Here is a 23,021-nt window from a genome sequence, read left to right as displayed (position 1 = left end):
ACCTGGGGCCATCTGTCCTTTCAGTAGCTAAGCTGGAGCCAGAACCACGGAAAATGGCAGAACTGACCAGAACCAGTTTATGGTTAGACAAAGGGTGTGTCCTCCACCCATCTGTGGGCACTGGGAATACAAATGGCAACCCCAGAACCTCTCATCTAAACACTCCTGAGTTCTGAAGACTCAGCGGCACTGCCCTGCTGTCAAAGCTGAAGGAAAACTGGGCCTGCTTGCCTTGAACCAAGGACCCCAGAAGTGACTAAAAGGGTCAGTTGGTTGTTCTCCTGATTGAGCTACAAGGACACAACAAGCTTTCAGTGGCCTTTCCCTACAACTGCCTAACTGAACAGTGCCAAATGGTCCTGCCTGGACCCTGCTGCTGGCCTCTTCTGTAATGAGTCCTAAACCCCAGGTGGTAGTCCCTGGTCCTGGACCCTTGGTTGGTGTTAATGTGTACACCTCCAACCTTAAAACTGTAAAAACTGGATTTCAGGTGAAGAACCAGAGGTTCTGAACTCTTTGCGGTGAAAATAACTTCCCCCAGTCTCCTCGTGAACACGGGTGAACTTCTACTGAGGCCAACACGGAAACTGATCCAACTGCTGACGAGACCTATCCAGATACAGACAATGGACCTTGCAGCACAGAGCTATTTGCACCAATAACTGCTCTGTGTTCCCCTGTGCCCCCAAAACAAAGTACCAATCATCGACCAGCCTTTTGCACCAACAATAGCTCCCTCCGGGTTCTCCACCAATGCAAATTTCTGATTAAGGCCTAGAACTTCAGCAATCTCCATTAACCAGTCCCTCTATGGATCCAGCCGGCAGCCGGACCTTCCAACAACCTAATTGATGCAAGTTTTTCACAGGAAACATGACCAAGTTAGAAGTTAAACTTTCCAACAGAGCAAACCTGGTCTGTGTATCTGCCCCACACTCTATCTCGGATAGCCTTAACTTTTTACTATGATCCGGTCTAGTGCTTTGAGGTTTTGCTGCTATTTCCACCTAAAACTTTAAAAATCCATATCTCTGGTTATACTAATTGGAGTTAGTCGTTTTTGAGTCTTTTTATTTATTAAAACATATTCTCTTTCTAAACTGATTTGGGATTCTTCTTCACTTCCTTACTGTGAGTGCTGCATAAATACTTTACACATTGCCTGTAAGCTAAGTCTGACAGCTTTTGTACCAAGCAAACAAGAGGGTTAAGGACAATTTTATTTAGTGATTTTTGTCGTTCACCCTGACAAGTGTTGTGAGTATTTTTTGAAGTGGGTTCTCACTGCCTTCAACAGAGAAACAATTTCTTACATTTGTTACTAACTTATTTGATACGGCTAATAAGCCCTTGCAAAGCCAATAGGTCTGGTTGTGTCAAGCTTAGGTCCGTTGTTGAGCTGTATATCTGGACACAATAATAGAAAACTCACAGACAGACATTCAATTACTGGTCAAATGGCAGGCTGTGCAAGGCACAGGATAGTTGTTTACATGTTTCCGAGCCCTCTGGCAAAAAAACTTCCTAGTTACTCTTATTTGCCCCAAGTCCCTTTTAAAGAACCCCCTCCCCCTCTGTTTGCAGCCCACTTAAATCAGTGTGTGAAATAATTTGCAGGCATGAAGTCCTTGAGCAACTCCCACACCCCATTCACTCAGCCCCAAACATTCTATGCCTCAACATCCCTAGTTCTACCACCACAGATGACAAGGTTACCTAGTGAGGAAGGTAGACTGAAAACCACAGTGGGAAATGAGGAGCACACATTGAACTGAGGAGAATGTGTATAGACAAATTGGAAGGTCATCTAGGTCATTTTGGAAAGCACTTTAACTGTGCAGTATTGGATTTCACACAGTGGATGAAATGGAAGTACAGATTGGGTGACCACCTATCTAAATTTCATGGAGAGTTCGTTGTTTAGGCTTCACGCCTGCTTGTGATGATCCTTTTCAGGGATGCCTTTTGTTGGTATTTCTTGACATTGCAGCAAGGTGTGCTTTCCCCCGCAAGACGTCTGAGAGTTCGGCAGCACTCACTATAGGGGCCAGCTCAGGCTCCTATTGTGAACTCAAGTGCCCTCGCCGACCTGGGACAGACAGTGTTTGGCCCATTTTCATTTTGCCTGCAGCTGGCTGTCACATACAGAATGATATTGGTCCTCTGTGCAGTTAAACCATTTGCTGGGCATCCCCCTGCATTCTGCTTTTGTTCAGAAGCTGCTGTCAGGGCACCATGTGCCAAGCTCGGAGGTTTGGAGTGATATTGCATGTTGACACTTCTTACAGGATTAAAGGCACAGACCTCAGAGTTCTTTGTGTGCCAGCAATTTGTATGTGATAATAATGATTAATGTATCTGTTTGAGAGATCTGAGTTTTGCCTAGTCTGGGTTTTGACTCAATGTAGCGCAGAAGGATAGTGCAACTCCAGCAAAGCACAATGTGTAACATGCAGTTCAAATAATTGTTTTTCGTATGTGAAGAACTCAGTGGGTTACTGATTTTTTCACAGTCATTTTTGTTAACTGTAGTTCATAAGATACTATCCAAACATAGCATAGTAAGCTCAGAATCGAAAAGCAGCACAAACTCCAAGGCATGGGTTTACAATCTTATTGTTTTCCCTAATCGTTCACTACTCTAAATTTGCTAAATAGAGTTACTTTGTATAATAATAAAAATGTATTAGTAAAAAAAACAACCCCAGACACTATTTTATATTTTAAATCCAGAGTTTGTATTTCTCCAGGTCTAAGCTCTCTTAGCATATGATGCCTACCAGTATGGAAGACGTGACACCTACATGTTGCAGTCCTCATGGTCTTAAGCAGGGCAACTGGAATTATACAGAAGGAGAGGGCCCAATTATGTGGCTGGGTTGAGTAAATTATGCTGCGAGAAAAGCCAAATTATGCAGTGTAATGTGGCATAATTTGGGACAGATTTACTTAAATATTTTGTCATTTTTTGACTTGTTAACATTGTCTGGACATTGGTTGCACCTTATTAGTACCGGTTTAACATCCAAATATAGCTATAAACCACAGAAAGGTGACCAGTAAACCTTTGCAAAGGGCCTTCCACTGTGCAGAAACGTGTTGCTGCATTTTAGTAACTTTAGAACCATTTGAGCTAAATTGTGCAGATTATGCAGCAGATGATGGATTAAGTGGCAAATCTATAACTGTGCAAAAATCGCTGTGGCTGCACAATTGCATAATTCCAGTGGCCCTGGTCTTAAGTAACATTTCCTATAAATTGGTTTATACACTTACACAAGTCATTGTCTCTGTATAATATGTCTGTGATATAATGCACTTCGGCACCCTACTCTACAATACATACTTGAGATGAGTAGCACTGTAAAAGAAATGAAATGCATGAGAGTGGGTCTTCGTAGAGATGAGGGGTAGCATTGGAGGGTGGTACTGATTGAGTGCTTGGAGAAGAAGGTGTTTGGGGAAAAGGAACAAGAACGATTCTCACACTGCCTGGCACCAGCACTAAAGCCAGACCTGGCAACGGTGTAGCTATCATTCCTGCAGCTGTGCAGTGACCCAGGCCCTGCAGTAAAAGTACTTCGGAAGCTGAATGTGGGGCGAACTGGTAGTAAGGCATAGCCTATGAACAGAGGAAGTCAATTTTATTGTAAGCTGTGTTTCTCTAAAGTTTTTATTCCAACATTTCCAGTTTATGGAGAACCAAGAGCACTAGTAGAAATACCTACATAACCTGAAGGATGTGCTCTATCCCAGAATCTTCTAGTGCCACACTGTAACATGTCAGAAAAGTGCTCCAGGCTTGAACCTTGGACGGATAAATCCATTGAAAATAGCTTTTTCTTTCTTGTCTTACCAAACAGAGATTTTTCTGTCTGTATGTTTGTTATATGACATTGCTGTAGTGGGACCCTAGCGAAAAGGCAAGCACATTGTACAAAGTCCAAGACAAAATTTAAGTCTTGACGCGTGTGATACTTCTTTGAGATATATAGGTACTAATAGTTCATGCAATACAGCATAGCATGTGAAAATAATGTGCTACGCTGCATTAAATAAAAACACCAGAGTAGCGCCATACTTTCAAACATATGATGCACTGGAACTGGGATTGAAAGATCTTACTTGCAAGTTACAAAGTGAACCCTCACCTAATCTCTCTGTCGCTCTCTATTCAAATTCTTCATCCCTCAGTTCCCTTGTCCCGATCTGTTGCCTACTTTTTCCTATCTTGCCATTTGTTTCTGCCTCTCTCACTTCCCCACATGCTTCCTCTCAGTTCCCTCTACTTCCCCTTTATATATGCCCACTCTACATTTTATTCTCTTTCCAATCTCTGTCTGTACCCTAAGCATGTTTATGTTTCTGTTTTTTTGCTCCTTTCTCTGCCCCATCTTCTTCTGTTATCTTCTTATCTCTTTTCACCATCTACTCTTTCACTCAGCTGGCAGGCCCTTGTTTGCTTTCCTCTTCTCACACTGTTGACTTATTGTTCCAAACGTCTGTCTCTTCATCTCAGTATATAGCCCTCTCCCCTTTGTCACCATCATTTCTTTCTCTTTTTCACACTCTCTAGTAGTGCTACTGCCCATGGACGTAGGAAGTGTGGGGGATGTATACCCTCCCGCCACAGATTGTGGAGTGTGGGAAGTACCAGGGACGATGGTGAGGGGACAAGGGGACAAAATAATTTCCCCTCTCACTTCAATGATTTACAGGGCCATTAACGTGCAAAAGTGCTACTTATAATGACCCTGCACTTGAACTCCTAAGCTGCCTCCAATTACCAATGACTGATCTGATGGTCACAGAATGAAGATGTCTCAGAAGGCCACCTACGCCCCCTGCCCTTTTGTCTGTCCTGTTTACGGCTGCCCCCATTATGCAACTGTGAGAACAAAGGAGAGAGGAGGAGACAACAGTTTGCTGATTGCTGCCATCCTCTGCCCCACCCCCATCTGCCCCCTGGAACACCAGCCCTGCAGGACAATGAGGAAGAAGTAAAGAGGTAATACAGTCCCACTCAGCCTGACGCCCGCAGGCTAGACAGGAGACTGTGAAATGCAGTATCTGTATTTGCAGAATCACACTATATGGTGAAACACAGAAAGCGAGTTTGAGCCCAGATTTTACCTTTTTACACCACAATTAATCTCACAGTTACACCAAATGTTTTTATCTACTTAAATAGATAGATTACAATGCCGGTAACAGGGAGAAGACACGTTTCATTTTAGGCAGTTTTGCCTGGCGTTATTATTGTTGTTATTGTTAGCATATGAAATATATTATCTTTTCTGTTTATAACATTCTTGTTTCACTTGTATTTTTTTTTTTTTTGTAATTTTCGAGTTTCATGAGTACAGACAGAAAAAATTGAAAAATCAAGAATAACAGTTACATGTGGATACATTGGTAATAGGACCACTGGAATTATGCGGCAGGAGAGTGCCAAATTATGTGGAAGGGTTGACTAAATTATACAGCAAGCAGAAGCAAATTATGCCACATGTGATAGTATTTTATTATTTTGTCATTTTTAGGGTCCAGCCTGCGTTGCCCTCCTTGAGCGCAGCAACCAAATACTGAAAATATGCGAGGCTCGCTGTTTTCCATCCGGGTGTGGACCACTTTTTATCTTTTGTTGCAGCACGATCTCGCTTGGCAGAAGTAGAGCGCTTTCCATGACATCGACCCTGTTACATAGTTAATTGCACTTTTGCCGGTTAGGTAGATAATTGCACTTTTGCTGACAGGTTTCACTACGAGTGAACTGTAGCAGCGCGGTCGCGCTTTTTTTTTCCATTTAATGTGGCAAGAAAAGTCCGGTTGGGTGTTTACAACTGCGAATAGCTCTACGCGGAGAAATGCGAGACCCGTTGCGTTCCAAATGCTTGTTGCCCTTGTTAACACTCTCTGGGCTTAGGCTACACTTCATTAGTACCAGTTTAACACCTAAATATACCAACAAGCAAAAGAAAGGTTACCAGTCAGCTTTTGGAAAGGGGCCTTCCGCCATGCAGCAACTCATGTCACTATGTTTTAGTAACGTTTGAACCAGATGAATTAGATTTTTTTGTTTAAATCTGTAGATTATTCAGCAGATGATGGATTTTGCGGCAAATAACATAAGTATGTGAAAACCACTGCAGCATACCAATGCATAAATCAAGTGGCCCTGTTGATAGACAACCAAGCCATCAGCAATACAGTCTTCGTATCATTGTATTAGCATAAATCTGCATACATTTCACATTACAGGAAAATACAGCAAGTGCAGACCATGCCCATAAAAGCGCATGTAAAAGACCCTAAATAAAAAGGTGCAGTTTGACTACTGCAGTGGTTAGATGGCGTATTGTATTCTAGTCTGTCAGATATCCGTGTAATGGCAGCATTTCATGGGTATAGAATCCTTACTCTGATATGTGGGTTAGGCTAGAGGAGGTTGATTGTTCAACATTGTCGTCTTCAGCAGCATAGAATAATAAGGTACATAGAAGACCTCGAATATCTTTGGGTCTCAAGGAAGGGAGTGGTAGTTCTGCATATATTTAATTCTGTGTTAAAGAAGGCAAGGTATCTCAGCCAGTCTTCTGACGTGTATCATAACTGATTCATCATGAATATTCCATTTCACACAGCGCCCCTTCAAGTGAAATAGGGGTGGCGGATGGTGCACAGGTCCAGGAGATGGGGGTATTGAGGTTGTGTGCGCAGGTTCACAAGGCCTTGCATGAGGTTATAGTATTCAGTACACAATTCTTGATATAAGGGATAAATTAACCCCTGCCGTACATTATAAGAAGTTCCATATCCATACAGAGGAACAAGGCCAAAGGGTGAGTTCATTAGGTTGAAGCCTACCAGACCGTGCAGCTGTTTGGTTTGCTAAAGACATTTAGGGGACATTTGGAAAGATTTCCTGGGAATGCATTCTGCCAATTGCTCACCATTGGCTTTGTGGTTTGTAACTCACATTTCTGCTAGACTTATTTGTTTTAGACTGTCCAGCTTGAGTTTGTCCAACCCGTAGAGCATCCCTTGCTTACTCTATCTTTCGACCAGTGTTTGATTTCTGTAAAACGGCTTTTAAATCTTGTTCTCATCTTGTCACATTTGCTGTGCATTCAAAGACCAAGGTCAAATGACGGGCTCTGTCTTCCCATGGAGCTTGGTATTTATCTTTCTTTCTGTGGCTTCAAAGTGAAATGATTTATATGATAATTATCCTGGCTAGTGGGGTTCTGCTGGAGGAAAGCTGGAGAATGCTATTTTTTTCTACCATGCAACAAAATGTAAATGCCTGTAAATGAAATGTGCAGATATTTAAGAATATGTGTGGTGGAACCAAATATTATATGATCAAAACAAATCAATACACTAGGTAATGACATTTTCACACATTAACATTTGTGTGCTATGTACTTTTAGCAGTAAAACTGTATGTCTGTGCAAATGTAATAGTCATTTCAATTGAAGCTGTGTTGTTAGTAATGGCAGTGTGCTACCAAACCATGCATACTCCACTCTATGCCACTCCATTCCATGCCACTGCACTCTACCCTGCACCACTCCACTCTACGCCACTTCACTCTGCTCTGAAACAATCTACTCTATGTCATTGCACTCTACGTTGCTCTTCTCCACCCTGTGCTTTTCTACGCCAATGCAATCTAGTGTACTCCACTCTACGCTATGCCACTGCAATCTACACTATCCTACTCTAACCAATGCACACTACAACACTGCACTCTATGCCAGTCTACTCAGCACAACTACACTCTACTATATACCACTCTACTCTGCAGCACTGCACTCTCCACCACTAAACTCTACGCCACTCTACTATGCACCACTGCACTCTATGCCACTCTAATCTACTCTACACCACTCCATTAAAGGGCACCTCACTCTACTCTGAAACAATCTGGTGTAAACCACTGCACTCTACGCAACTCCACTCTATGCTATTCCACTCCAATCTACCCTGCACCACTCCAATCTACACTCTGTGCCACTGCACTCTCCATCACTACACTCCTCTGCACCACTCTACTCTACACCACGGCAGTCTATGCCACTTTATTCTACTCTGCACCACTGCACTCTATGCCGCTGCTTTCTACATCACTCTACGCAACTGCCCTCTCCACCAATGCATTCTACGCCACTCTGCTCTACACTACTGCCCTTTAAGGCACTCTACCCTGCAACAATGCACTCTTTGCCACCAAACTCTACGCCACTCTACTCTGCTGCACTACTTTGCACTGCTCAACTCTATGCCACTCTACACCAGTGCACTCTGCTACCGCTCTCTACTCTGCATCACTGCACTCTTCCCCACTGTACTCTAAGCCACTCTACTCTGCCTTGCACCACTTCACTCTAAAATACCACACATCACTCTGCGACATAGCACTGCAATCTGTGCCACTGCAATATATGCAGTGCCACTACACTCTGTGCCCCTCTACTTTTATTCACTCTAACCTACTGCACTATACTCTAAACCAGGGCACTCAACACTACTTTACTCAAAACCAATGCACTCTATACCACTGCACTCTATGTCAACTACTCTGTACCACTGTACTCTATGCCACTTCACTCTGACATTAAAATCCTTGATACTCCGCTCTGACACTCTACTCCATTAAACTCTACTCCACTCTGTGCCATTGTACGACACTTTACTCCACTCTGTGACTCTCTAACCAACTCTCTAAGCCACTTCATGCCACTTTACTCCACTCAGTCAGTCAGTCAGTCGAATAACTTTATTCGGCAGTTGCCATAAAAGTACAAACCAAGACACATTTACCGATCTATAAATAGTAAAAAAAATACAACTTAATACCATTGCTGAAAACACCACATGAGCATCCAATCTAAAACCCCTTGACATACATAGATAAATATACAAGACATAATTAAAAATCACAAAGTCAGAAAAGTACAAATATTAGCTTTAAAATGATATACTATACATGCATAAAATTTTAAAAAGGAGTAGGCCTTTTCCTAATACTTAAGGAAGCTGTGACAAAGTCTAATACATGATGACAAATTTGAATATCAGGCAATCTCTGAAGATATAGTAGGGCTTCCTTAAAATGAATGGGTCTAAGAAGACGTAGCGTAGGTAAAATATAAGCCCCTCTAGGAGTAGCGTATAAAGGGCAAAAAAGAAAAAAGTGCAAAGTGCTCTGAGTTGATTTGGAGTCACAGGGGCAAAATGGTAAATCCTTTTTCCAGAAACATGGTTCGGGGAAAGCTACCTTAAAATGAATTAGATTAAGGGGGTGATTCTGACTGCGGCGGTCGGCGGTCGCCGCCCGCCAAGCGGTTCCCGCCGAAAGACCGCGGCGGTCATTCTGGCTTTCCCGCGGGGCCGGCGGGCGACCGCCAGAAGACTGCCGGCCGGCCCAGCGGGAAAGCCCCGTCAACAAGGAAGCCGGCTCAGAATTGAGCCGGTGGAGTTGAAGGGGTGCGACGGGTGCAGTGGCACCCGTCGCGATTTTCACTGTCTGCAAAGCAGACAGTGAAAATCTTTGTGGGGCCCTCTTACGGGGGCCCCTCGACACCCCATACCGCCATCCTGTTCCTGGCGGGCGACCCGCCAGGAACAGGATGGCGGTATGGGGTGTCAGAATCCCCATGGCGGCGCAGCAAGCTGCGCCGCCATGGCGGATTCCCATGGGCAGCGGAAAGTTGGCGGTACACCGCTGGCTTTCCGCTTCTGCCCGCGGCTGTACCGCCGCAGTCAGAATGCCCGGCGGAGCACCGCCAGCCTGTTGGCGGTGCTACCGCCAACCTCCGCCCTGGCGGTAATTACCGCCAGGGTCAGAATGACCCTCTAAGTCTAAAAAGTGTTAAAAAGGAAATTGTTCTAAAACTCGAAAACCAAGTCAAATAGGGTTCGAGGCATGGAACAGTCACGATCCGAGAGTAGGAATCAAAAGATTTCAATTATAGGAAACTATGAAATCTCAGCTCTGATATATGCTTGGAGTAAGTAGACTTCAAGACAGACCAAGAGTTTATAGTTAACAAATGAGGGTCATCAAACATGTATCTAAGCCCTAGGTTCTCAAAGGAGTTTTGCAAAAACATAAGCCAAGGAATCCTATTTGAATTTTCCAAATGTAGACAATCAGAGATGCAGTCTTGGACCAAACATGCCGTAGGGTTTGACCAACATCTGATCCAGAGCAATAGTGGGGCCATAAAGACCCTGTCCTCCAAAAAGCACTGACCAAGTTCTTCATGGCAAATGATATTTGCGGTGCATTTTGGAACCAACAATAATCTGCGCAGGAATTTATTTTCAACGCTCTGAAGAGACGGTATTTTATTATAGCCCCAGACGCCTGCCCCGTAAAGGACTGATGCAGTGCATTTGGAATTGTAAAGAGTTTTCAACTGCGCAGGGGGTCTGTGACCTAATTTATTTGAAAAGCGAAAAATTGCTTTGTTGTTCCTTATCAACTGTTGGAGCTTAAAATTAATGTGTGTCTTCCAGGACAAAGAGGAACTCATGTACATGCCTAGATAACAAAATTCTTTGACCTTAGTAAGGGTGTGCCTTCCCATAGTAAATTGTTTAGACTTTGTATTGCGTGGGCCACAAGTCATAACAAAAGTCTTGGGGTAATTTACTTTCAGATCAAGGTTCAACATAAAATCATAAAATACATCCAATAGTCCCTGTAAACCGTTTGCAGTACGAGCAATTAAAACTGCATCGTCTGCATATAATAAAACTGGAAGTTGTCTCTGGCCCATCTTCGGTATATCCTTTGCATGTTTTAACAGTGAATCATAGAGCCCATTAATGTAAATCAGAAAAAGAAAAGGGGCTAAGGTACATCCCTGCCTTACACCCCTAGTTGACGGGATGGGGGAGGTTCTCTGCCCGTGTGAGCCGGCCTGGACAGAAATCGTTAGGTCTGTGTGTAGGCGTTTAATAAGTTCCAATAGTGGCGGATCGCAGCCTAAGGCTTTCAAAATTTGCCATAACTTTGACCTATTAACCATATCGAAGGCACTGGTTAGATCAATGAAAGCCATGTGAATCGACTCTTTTTTGACTGTCACGTATTTGCTGAGTATCAGCTGCAAGTTTAAGACTTGCTCAACTGTGCCTACACCAGGTCTGAAACCAAATTGAATAGGAGATAAAATCTGGGCCTCGGACACCCAATCTTCCAAACGGGACAGGATCACGCTACCTAAAATCTTTGCCGTCGAATCGATAAGAGAAATTGGTCTGTAACAAGAAGGATCTTGTCTATTTCCTTTTTTGAAGATAGGAACAATAATAGCCGATTTCCATGAGGGGGGCACGTTACTATTTACCACACTATTCAACACATTGGTAACTAACGGACCCCAAAGATCAATTTCTGATTTGAAAAGATCAGCGGGAACCCCATCGGGGCCAGGAGCTTTTCCCTGCCTTGATCTATCAATGGCATTTTTGACCTCATAGAGGTCAAAAATGATGTTTGGGGCCTTAGTTTTGGAGTCTAAAATAAAAGGTGCAGAGGAATTTACATACAAATTCTCATAAGTTTCTGAACAGAAGACTTTCCTGAAATGAGTTAGCCAGACGTCCTCAGCAATAAGACATTCATTGGCCAAAGAGTGGTTATCAGAAAAGTAAGAGTGATTTATCACTCTCCAGAATTTAGAAGTATCCTTCTGCTCAGATGCAGCCAAAAGTTCGCCCCAGGCCCTAGACCTAATTTCTGATTTCCGTTTGTCAATGGCAGCCTTATAATCGGCTCTTGCTATTTTGACTAATTGACGGGAGAAAGGAACTGCTTTAAGTGCAACTTTGAGTTTTTTATGAGCGGATGAACACGCAGAATTGAACCATCTGTGGGCCACCGGCCCCTTTGTGGGCCTGTCCGCCGCCAGGGCGCGTGAGATATCAATGCTTAAAGATTCAAATTCACGCACTATGCGGTCAGAATCTAACTGCTGGGACAAACACATATGAATCGAGTCAGACCTACTTCTTACAATTTCCTGGTTAAAAATTTTTGGATCTATTTTGTCCCATTTTAGACATATGCCGCAATTTGGATTATAAACGGTAGCAGTGCTCAGGCTTTTATTCTTGGGTGCCTGGAAATTTTTTAGGTCCAATATAATGCTAAGGGGGTTATGATCGCTTGCACAATGAGGCGTAATCTTAAATTCTTGAATTACATATAAATCAGAGGAGCTAATAAGTATGAAGTCGATAGTACTCCCCCTCAAATTCCCTGTAAAGGTTGGTGTATTACAGGGGTCGGGGGCCAATTTCTCGGTGACATGAACCAGATAAAATTTAGAAGTAAAAAGGTTTAAGGCATCTCCTTCAGATGCATGGTTAAAATGAATTACTGACTCTCTGCCTTCGGCAGGAAAGGCACACAGATCCATGTGTTCTTTGCTGCACAGAGGAGTATTGAAATTGCCCACCCAGATAGTAATTAGATCACTATTCTGCAAAACATGTGAAGAATCTATGAGGTCCGATACCTCTTCCAGATGATCCATAAGGAGGCCCCGAGGGATGTTATTGTAAAAATTTAAAATTAGGATATCCTTTAGGCCACTAATAGAGACCAAGACAACCATAAAATAAAGAGAAGACCAAATTAAAGACACATTTAAAAGCGGAAGATGTACGGAGACGAGAACTAAAAGGCCGCCACTAGCTCTCCCCATTTGGGAGGTTAGTGCTGGCTGACACAGAGAGGTGAAACCATTCAGGAGGAACGTATCTTTGGACCAGGTCTCCTGTAGACAGATTATATCGTAGGAAGAAATAAAACTCTTCCAGTCCGAATTGTCAGATTTGGATCGCAGCCCTGCTATATTCCAGCTAAGCAGAGTTAATGGTCTAGACACAGGGCATGACATTAGAACTTTAGTATTTATAGGAACTTTCAGATCCAATTCAGGGTTTCCTGTGTCCCAGGTACATTCCACGTCGACGTTCCCAGCCTTCGGTCTCTCCCTGTTAGAAGAACAGGGGTGGAACACAGATAGTCAATCGTTCTCGTCAAGACGACTAAGAGTCGAGAACCGGTTGCTAGAGGGTACAGTAACCTGCAATTGAAGCCTTTCTGGGTCTGGTCTGTAAATACTTGAATTAGTGACAGTGCGGTTTGGTAGGAGCACAGGGTCGTAAAAATGACACAGGGGATGTATTTGAATCCTGTTAGTTGACGTATTACAATGGCCCAAATTGGTAAAAAAAAAGTCTACTGAACGAGGATTAGCAAAATTTAAAACGACATAGTCTCCCTCCTCCAATACCTTGGAATATCCTACCCTCTTCACTCTTCGGGCCATGAGAATCTTATCATTATAAAAACGATTAGGTTTGAAATTAGAGTTCAACCAGTGACCAGCTTTTCTAATTAGGGAGTGGGTATCTTCTTGTTTGGAACACTCCAGGGGAGGAACATTTGAGAGAACCAGAACGTACGGATTGCAGGCAGGTGGTAAATGTAAAAAGTCTACATGGTTAGTAAGTTTATTTGGACCTTTGTCATGTGTCCTAGAGGAAGAAACTTCCCTTGTCGACCCTAATACAGGGTTGTCAACATGAGTTCCTTGGCCAGAGACGGCTTGTGGTTCAAGCGAAGAATTACTTACACCTTGGGGTACCAAAGTAGAGGGAGGAGTGGATTGGTGGGCTGATTCGGGGCTATGATGTATTCCTGTACATAGAGGACCTGGTTTTAAAAAACTAGATAAAAACCTGGTCATGTCATTACAAAAGCAATCAAGCTTCCTAGCGATCAGAGTGGTAATTTTTGCCTCTAGAGTTGCACAAAAGGATTTGAGTGTCTGGTCAATAAAATTAAAACAATCTTCAGGAGCATCCTTACTCTGAGGGCATTCAGGGAAGGAGACCAGGGAAATTGGGGGTTGGTCACTTTGAGCCGGGAAGGTAGGTAGTTTCTTTTTGGAGCCCAGGGCCTTTTTTGTGTTTTTGGGCTTTTTCCCGGCTCTCCTCTTCTTCAATGGAGGAGAATCGGCCTGAGAGCAAGAGCTTTCAAGAGGAGAAGTAGCTAAACGGGGAGAAGAATTGATTCGGTCGGTAGTGGGGAGTATATCAACGCCCAACTGACTGGTATTCAGAGGCGAAATCAGTGATAAAGGACCAGTTCTTGGAAAGGTGGAAATGTGAACGATAGGTTCCAAGGGGGGGGTGTTGAACAGTACTTTGAACAGCCCCAATCCTTTCTTCTACATGTTCAAGTTCTGATTCGATGGCCCCCATCACGGAAGATAAATAACTAGTAATGGAGGACTGAAGGGAGCTGGACCCGGCTTCCCCCTTCTGAACATTAGTCTTTCTTTTCCCCATATTTGATAACAAACTCACGCAGTATCTGACACGGCTCCCAGATGGAATTACCCCAGGTGGAAGGAGTAGACGTTAGGAGGGGGGGGGGGGGGGGGGGGCCCAGCCCGGCCTCTTCCGGTTGATGACGGGCGAAGGACGGGCCCGCCCTTGGCCCGGGCTTTGCCCGGGCGCCGCGCGCGCGCGCGTCCCGCGACGGCGGGAGCGCGAATGTAATTTAAAGGGCTCCTGCCCTTCAATCAGTGGTCCCCGGCAGCAGCGTGCGCTTCCCGCGACGGCGGGAGCGCGAATGTAATTTAAAGGGCTCCTGCCCTTCAACCAGTGGTCCCCGGCAGCAGCGTGCGCTTCCCGCGAATGCGGGAGCGCGAATGTAATTTAAAGGGCTCCTGCCCTTCAATCAGTGGTCCCCGGCAGCAGCGTGCGCTTCCCGCGACGGCGGAAGCGCGAATGTAATTTAAAGGGCTCCTGCCCTTCAATCAGTGGTCCCCGGCAGCAGCGTGCGCTCCACTCTATAATATGACACACTACTCTACTCTGCGCCACTCCACGCCACTCCACAACACTTTATGCGACTCCACTATACGACACTGTACTACGCTCAAAGACACTCAACTCTCTCTACGCCACTCCATGTTACTTTACTCCACTCATTATTCTCATGCCACTCCACTCTTCTTTATGCCTCTCCACTTTACAACACTCTGCCACTCTACTCCACTCTATGACACTACTCCACTCTACAACACTCTAATCACCCTGACACGCTACATCACACCAATCGATGACACTCTATGGCACATCATTCTCCTTTAAGTCATTAAGTTTTAGCCATGCTGAACAGTAGCCATACTACTGTGCACATGGCTAAAACACATTGGCAAACCCAACAACTCTTGCATAGGCAAGATCTATTGGCTTTGCCAATGCCTGTTTATAAGGTATGGAACTCCGAGGTGCCATGCAATATCCTCATCATGAATGCCATGGGGGTACTTTATCCCATATAATACATGGTCACACCATCAACTTTCCCACACACCACTTAAAACATTAATGCATAGCTTCTGTCATTGTAAGCTACTACAATAGAGCAGAAGAAAGAAAAGCAACATTCCATGTGTTTCTTTAAACAGCACATTAATTATGCTCTGTGATCTAACCTGCCTTTCACCTTGGCTGCTGGCTCTGGCAGAAGGCATTTTGACATCAGAACACAACTGTAATAACATTATCATTGTCGGGTTCTGACGTCTTTTCTTTATAATCGGTGACTTGGTGCATCACAAGTAGCCGATTATAAAGAAATTAGTGACTGCTGTTTATACAGAGATTACAGAATCCCATGTATTATATAGCGTGTAAAACAAAGAAATTATTTAGTGTAAATGCTCCCAGTTTTGACTGATGTGGAGCTGAGCTGCCCAACATCATCCAGATGCACTGTGGTTGTTATTAGAACTACCGTTTCAGAGCAGTTTCCAATTGTACCTGATCGCTTTTGTTATCTCCAGTGCGGTTTCATTTTCAGTTTGCCTGAGGCGAGGGGCATGACTGGTAAGGGGCACAAGGGGTTTGTGCTTCTTTTTTTCCCTCCTACCTTTATTTGCTTGGTGCATGAAGATGCAAGGTTAATCAAGGTGTTTTTTCACATTTGGTGTATTTATTTTGTGAATGTAAATAATAAAACATTTTCAAACGGTGACAACATGCCTTCCTGCCTCCTTATTTCAAGTCCAAACTATATGAATGTGAACATTTATAGGAGCCTGCAGTTCGTAAACAGGCGCTTTGTATAGGATCAACACAAAACTCCCCCAGGCTGTCGCCCCAACCAGAAATGTATTGTCTCCTACACCCCTGCTTCTGCCTATGAAATCTAAGTCTATGTTCAGCAACATGGTGATGCTTCTGCACTATCATTTATGGTAAGAGGGTAGACTTGTGAAAACTAAACCTCAAGTCAGCTGTCAAAATCTGCTTGGTTTGTGTATGTTTACTAGTTTTTTTCATCCTTAAATCAGTCCAGATATATGTGAATGTTTGCTCAATAGTCCAATGTTTGATACAAGCTAAAGAACATAAACCTATTTTGTCCGGTACTTTTATTAGCTAGTTTATAATCGTGGAAAGTCCTCAAATGTGTCCGTAGAAATGACCCTTTGTCCTGAGTAGGTGTATGAATTTTGACCCCTTGTCAGGATTTTTTTCTGTCACTGTTCAGAATTTGACTTCTTACCAGGTGGTCGGTCACCTTGAATACACTGATACTGTTCTCCCGAGTACCTGTTTTGTGGAGGGGTGCTAGGGTAAGTACTCTTCCATAAAAGTGCTGCACCGCTGCTGAATAGCAGTGGTACTGTCACCTGTATATTAGAGATACAGGTACTCGGTACCTGATAGTGCATGTCCATTTGAAGTACTGATTTGACAGGTGTGTTTGGGGGCATAAGTAGTGCTATCCGGTCTCCGTTGATCCCCCTAGCCTGTGATAAATGAACTCGGTCCATACTTCCGTCTCTTGGGATCACTCACGTGTAGTCGTTAGTCACGAGAAAATTCGAGCACAATACAAATTACCATCTCAGAGCGTCCCACGTGAGATGACGGCGAGGCGCCTAACTGGCCGTCAGCCAGCCCGCGCGGGTGTTCATGGAACATGCCTCAGTGACACCGTGTGCCCTACCTGTGCACGGGGAGCTGCCCGAGTCCGCGGACCCATCCCCCGGGGCGGGCGGGACTCCAGCGAGGAGTGTGCTACCGCCTGGGGGGCGCGCCGCTCGGTCTCCGGAGGCCATCTCCGCTCTGGCCGCAGGGTCTCGACGCGCCGCGGTCTCAGTCGCGCTCCATGGGAACGGCGGGTTTGTTTTCAAACACCTCGCGGCGGCCGCTGAGGGTGCGCTGCGTCCAGTCTTGGGGCAAGAGCGGGCTGTGGGGGGCCGCTGTCACCGCCGCCGCACCTCCCCGACCCTGGAGGGCGCTGTCCGCCTTCTCTGTTTTTGCGCAGGCTAGCAGCGGCCCGCAAGGTGCTTTGTTGTGCTCTGGTTTCTCTGGAGACGGCCCGCCCGTTGTTGCAGGGCATCCCCCACCCCCTCTGTGACCACGGCTACCAGCCCCAGAGGGCCCGGGCGGATGGAGAATGACACGGAAAAACAGCTCAACCCCCGCAAGTGTATATCAAACCCCGCCGATGCTACAACAGGTGCCTTGTCAGATAGGGAGTGGGGATCGATTTTATGTGAAAGAAATATTAGTAAGTCAAACCAAGTCAGTTAGAAAATACTTTAAACAAAATATCCCTGAATTCAAGCTGGTATCGCTATATGCTGAGAGCTTCAAATCAGCAGTTTTAATCATCCCCGTAAGATTAACTAGGCCTTCCATTCTTCCCAGGTCGGTAAATGGGTAATACCTTATATCTGTTATCGTTAATTCGCATTTTTATTATAACTAAACAACCCATAAAACATGCCGACTTTCAAATTAATTTTTACATCAACAGAATAAACAACATTTATACGATCATTTAAAATATTACAATATTCAATGACATGGGTATAAGTGAACAGAGAAAATCTAGATGTATTATTTGAGATAGTCAATAGTGATGTCTTTTACCTAGAACTTTTGAAAACAACGGAAACTTGGTATAAAAGAGCCACATAAAATCAAGGTGTTTTATGGCAATAACAGAGCGTTGTAACCACACATGCAGCGCAAATATTCAATAAAAGAGCAAGAACTCAGCGACTTAACGCACAGAGCACACGACAGCCAGGAAACGCCTATCAGAGACGTGTGGCCAAACAGTAGAAGTTAGTTACAATTTGCATAAACAAACCCAGTCCTTGAATATAGCCAGTATGCAAAGCACTATCTGTCAGAGCACCGACTCCTACATAGGAAATGCACACTGCATCCCTACACACGGTGACAATCGGGGACACTATGTAAGATGATTTTGCGATAGAAATGGGGGTGGCTTCTGTACTGCTGTAATGCCACTTGAAGTGCACGGAGGTCAGAGACATTGCAAGAGGGAGAGAGAACTGTAAGAACGTTTAGGAGACAGACACTATACTGCACAAAGGGAGACCGCCTTCCTTCAAAAGAGCATGTTTGTATGCAGGTCATACATATTGCATGTTAATAAATGATGTTTTTCTTAGGAACTGTGAAACGATTCTACATTCCTAGGCCTGGGTTGACAGCGCTGCTGTCAAACAGTCCTTTTGCTTACAACAGGCTTAAGGGCGGCCTTCCTGTCTGCCGCCTTAAATCACAGGCTTCAGACTTTGTCAGTTTTATCCTAGTTCAGCCTTGGTCTACTTTTCTTTCCCTTTTTGCTACGCACTGTGTACGTCTATCATTCCACAACCAATATTGTGATTGTATAGACCTGCATGAGGGTCTACTTTGCGGCCCAGTGCTCATTTTGTAAAAGAATAAGGGCAGGGGTCCATAATTATGTACAGAAACCCGCGGCTGGCACTACTGAATTTCGGTGTGCCGAATAGCAAGGCTGCGTTGTCTTGATTTCACTCATGCCTTTTTACTCCACCAATAGATATTCTCTGCCCTTTATCTCACTCTTGCAGGTTCTTTTTCATTCCAGTGAACTCACTTAGTCAGTTTTTTCTGTTATTCTTTCAATCTTTCTTTCCCCCTTGTGTGTTTTTTTCCTCTCCTGCTCTGGGTCAAAGTCTGATAAAGGAAAAATAAGCGTCGGTCATCAAAATAAGTACCATTAAACCCCACCTGCACATACAGCACAGTTGCAGCCCCTCTCTCCACTCCTGATGGCGTACTCCCAAACTTCCTGTTTGTCTCACCTTTCTTACTTCTAGTTTTCTCTCGTTTGCTACCCTTCTTCATTCCACGCTTCATTCCTTCTGTTAGAAATGGGATCTCTAGTTGGCAGAGGTTTGCACCCTCTTCAAGGAGGGACCCTCACTCTAGTCAGGGTAAGGAAGTCACACACCTGAGATAACCTCTGCTCACCCCATTGGTAGCTTGGCTCATGCAGTTAGGCTTATCTCAGAGGCAATGAGTAAAGTATTTATACACACACAGTAATGCAGTGAAAACACCACAAAAGAACTCCAGACCAGTCTAGAAAAATAGCCAATTTTTATCTGAGTAAAACAAGACCACAATGACAGACATCCAACATACACAAGTAAAGATACCAATTTTCTAAGATTAAAACGTAGTGTAGCGCTTAGAGACAGAGTCATTTCCAACAGTGCAGCACCACTCGCAAGGAAGTGCAGGCCGGCTATGGCGTCAAAGACCCCGGTTAAAGTCCCTTAGGAAACAATGAGGAAACAAAGACGTTGCATGGAATTGGGGAGGTGAGGCGTCGCTGGAGCAAGTGCGCCGTCGGTTCCTTACTGCCTCCGGGGAGGTGAAGCATCAGTTCCTTAGTGGTAGGCAGGGGAGATGAGGCGTCGGTTCCTTACGGTTGCAGGGGAGGTGAAGCTGTGTTGGCAATAAGGCATCAGTTCCTTATGACAAGGTAGAGTTGATGAAACCAGCAGGTCAAGACATGGGGTGTCGATTTCACAGTGTTGCGTTCACACTACAGGATCAAAGGTGAAGCGCTGAGTCAGGTGTCATGGGCGTTGGTGACACAGCACTTGGGACTCACACTGTGGCGGGACTTAGGAGGTGCTGCGGAGGTGCCGTGGCCTGCGTTGCAGGTTGTGGCCATTGCACTGACTGGGGACCATGGCTCCTGCACAGGCAGTGGCGTGGGTTCGGAGTGGGGCGCTGGTTCCGAAGTCGTTCTGGACATCAATGCACTAAATTCTTCCTTGTTGCACCAGAACCCACTCCCAAGGGCCCAGGACAACAAAGCAGCAAGAAGAGTGGCAGTCCCTCCTACAGCATCCAAGCTCTCCTTCCTGGAAGAAGTGCCTCAGTCCAGAAGGGCTCTAACTATGTGGTGTCAGAGGTCCAGTAATTACACCTTTTTTGTCTTTGAGGTAGGCAAACCTCAAAGAGAAGTCTTTGTAGTGCAAAATACCCTTCCTTTCCTAGCCCAGGCCTCCGACACACTCCAGGGGGTTGAAGTCTGCTGTGTGTGAGGACAGGCACTGCCCTATTCAGGAGCACGTGTCAGCTCCTCCCACCACTGTAGCTCAAGAAGACCCATCAGGATATACAAGGCACACCTCAGCTCCCTTTGTGTGACTGTCTAGAGAGAATGCACAAACAGCCCAACTGTCACCCTGACCCAGACGAGTATTCAGCTGACAGGCAGAGGCACAGAATGGTTAAGCAAGAAAATACCCACTTTCTAAAAGTGGCATTTTCAAACTCGTGGCTCAAAAACCAACTTCACCAAAATATGGTTTAAATTGTGAGTTCAGAGACTCTAAACACCACATCTCTATCTGCTTCCAATATGAACTTACACTTAAAAGGTATTTCAAGACGATCCCCATTTTACATTATGGGAGCGATAGGCCTTGCAATAGTAAAAAACAAATTTAGCAGTATTTCACTATCAGGGCATGTGAAACACACCAGAACGTCTCCTACCTTTTAAATACACTGCACCCTGCCCATGGGGCTGCCTTGTGCTTATTTTAGGGGTAACTTACATGTAGTAAAAGGGAAGGTTTGGGCCTGGCAATTGGGTGCACTTGCCAGGTTGAAATGGCAGTTTAAAACTGCACACAGACACTACAAAGGCAGGCCTGAGGCATGTTTGCCTGGCTACTCGTGGGTGGCACAATCAATGCTACAGACCCACTAGTAGCATTTGGTTTAGAGGCCCTGGGTATAACCGGTGCACAGTACTAGGAACTTACTAGTAAATCAAATATGCTAACCATAGAGAAAGCAATCACCCATACAATTTAGACAGAGAGCCTATGCACTTTAGCAAACCTTAGCAGTGGTAAAGTGTCCAGAGTCCTAAAGCCAACAAAAACAGGTCAGAAAAAAATAGGAGGAAGAAGGCAACAAGTTAACCCTACAAAAAAGGACCAGGTCCAACACCATCCTTCATTCCCCCTGTGCTCCTTACATGTCCCACCTGCCACTGATTTTCATTACTCTCTCCCATCCCTCCCTCTTTCACCTGCACACTTCTTCCTCTCATCTGCTAGCTTCTCATTCTTCCCTCCCGGCCATTCCTCCTTCCCCTTTGCAGCACACCTTCTTTCCCCAACAAGCGTACTTCCTTCCCTATGTTGTCTTATAAATGCTGCCATGACCAGCTTTTTTTTTTTTGCTTCACAAAAACAAAAGGCAGTCTATTCTGAAGGTCCTTTTACCTTCAATACTCCTCTTGTTATTTCTGTGTCAAAAGAATATTGGTAGAAAGAGAGCCTTCACTGCTTCCCATGTCATACAAATGGAAGAAGGACTTTAATACAGGCTTACTCGCTATCTGATCTTGATGTGAACTTTTGTGAGGTTTTGCAAGAGTGATATTAAACTAATTTTGAAGTCACCTTTTACTGTTTCCCATTTTCAGCGGCTTGACATTGGACAGACTAATGTACCTTATGAAACCCAACATGGGGGAGATGAAGCAATCAAGCGAGATGGTCAATTAGTGTGTGAAAGAGTGTAAAGCAGTATAAAACCTGACTAATTACTTGTTACAACATTCCAGCGTCTATGACAAATTCCATGCCAATAACTACTCTTTTCCACTCTAAACACCCGTCACTCCTCCCATGTCCACTTACCCCCCCACCCCTTCTTGGCAATCATGAATACTCCCAACATCGATATTTGTCCTCCCCAGCTTTAAAACCTCCCCAGTGAATCCCCATCAAAGAAGTTAACTGTTCCCTTTTAGCACTTATTTTCCCCTTTCCAAGCACTGCTCAGATGTGGAGCTTTTATCCTCCCTGGTGTTGCTAGGAGTGGTACGTGCCTTCCTTTGGTCATCCCTTTGCTGACCAGTACCACCTGTACACTGAATGCAACCCTATACTGGCTTTGTGGCACCAATACCGGAGCAATGAATGATATTCATCATGGAACTGCATTATTTCTTTGCCACTAACAACTCTGAGAAGTGATGTGCCACTCTGCAAGTTGACATCCAGCAAGGTTCCACTTTGGCAGCGGCAATTTGTGAGCAAAGCATTCTCTTCTACCAGCTTGCGCGTGGTAGTCCATGCCTGCCTACAAACCATGCGACCAACTTATCCGCTTTATGCTATTTTGGGCATTTGGACTTAGAACAACATCATGTGTGGGAACTGAAACACGAGCAGGCCAACCCGGCTGCAATCACTTCACCTGCCAGCCACCAAAACAGACTAGCTTACCCTAGCCCAACTTACTCCTCACCAATCCCATGAGCCATTTGCCCAGCCATCAGAACCTCATGGTTCACCAACTTCATCTGACAAGCAACCCTCCATTCTGAGAATATAAGACTTTTAGGTAGCTCCAAACCACCAAAGTTACAAACAGGCAAATTGTGTAGTATATTGGCCAGTCTTAGTAGTATAAGGGGATACTTTCCATCAAGCTTTTGACAGGTACCATGCTCCGTGGTGATGTAGGCAATGACTTAGGCAGGGACGTGGGCGCCCCCGTGCTGACGTTAGCCCTGACATAGGTGTAGGTGTGTCACGTGGGTTGTGACATCATGGGGTCATGTGTTAGCCATGTG

General features: G+C 44.7%; 1 protein-coding gene across 3 annotated transcripts in view; it reads right to left on the bottom strand.

Moving 5' to 3' along the window:
* ERICH6 (glutamate rich 6) overlaps positions 1 to 17,548 on the bottom strand; it is a 176,012-nt gene extending 158,464 nt beyond the window's left edge. For 2 of the 3 annotated variants that reach the window (XM_069213356.1, XM_069213357.1), the window contains exon 1: positions 17,061 to 17,548. In XM_069213356.1, the coding sequence (XP_069069457.1) occupies positions 17,061 to 17,172 (112 nt within the window). In that variant the 5' untranslated portion in view covers positions 17,173 to 17,548. The remainder of the gene's footprint in view (positions 1 to 17,060) is intronic. The other variant, XM_069213358.1, reaches the window with a different exon arrangement.
* Between the last annotated feature and the right edge of the window lie 5,473 nt (positions 17,549 to 23,021).

The sequence above is a fragment of the Pleurodeles waltl genome, chromosome 11, assembly GCF_031143425.1.
Source record: "Pleurodeles waltl isolate 20211129_DDA chromosome 11, aPleWal1.hap1.20221129, whole genome shotgun sequence".
Taxonomy (NCBI): Eukaryota; Metazoa; Chordata; class Amphibia; order Caudata; family Salamandridae; genus Pleurodeles; species Pleurodeles waltl.
The sequence above is the reverse complement of the archived record's forward strand: the minus strand, read 5'-3'. Positions and strand labels throughout refer to the sequence as shown.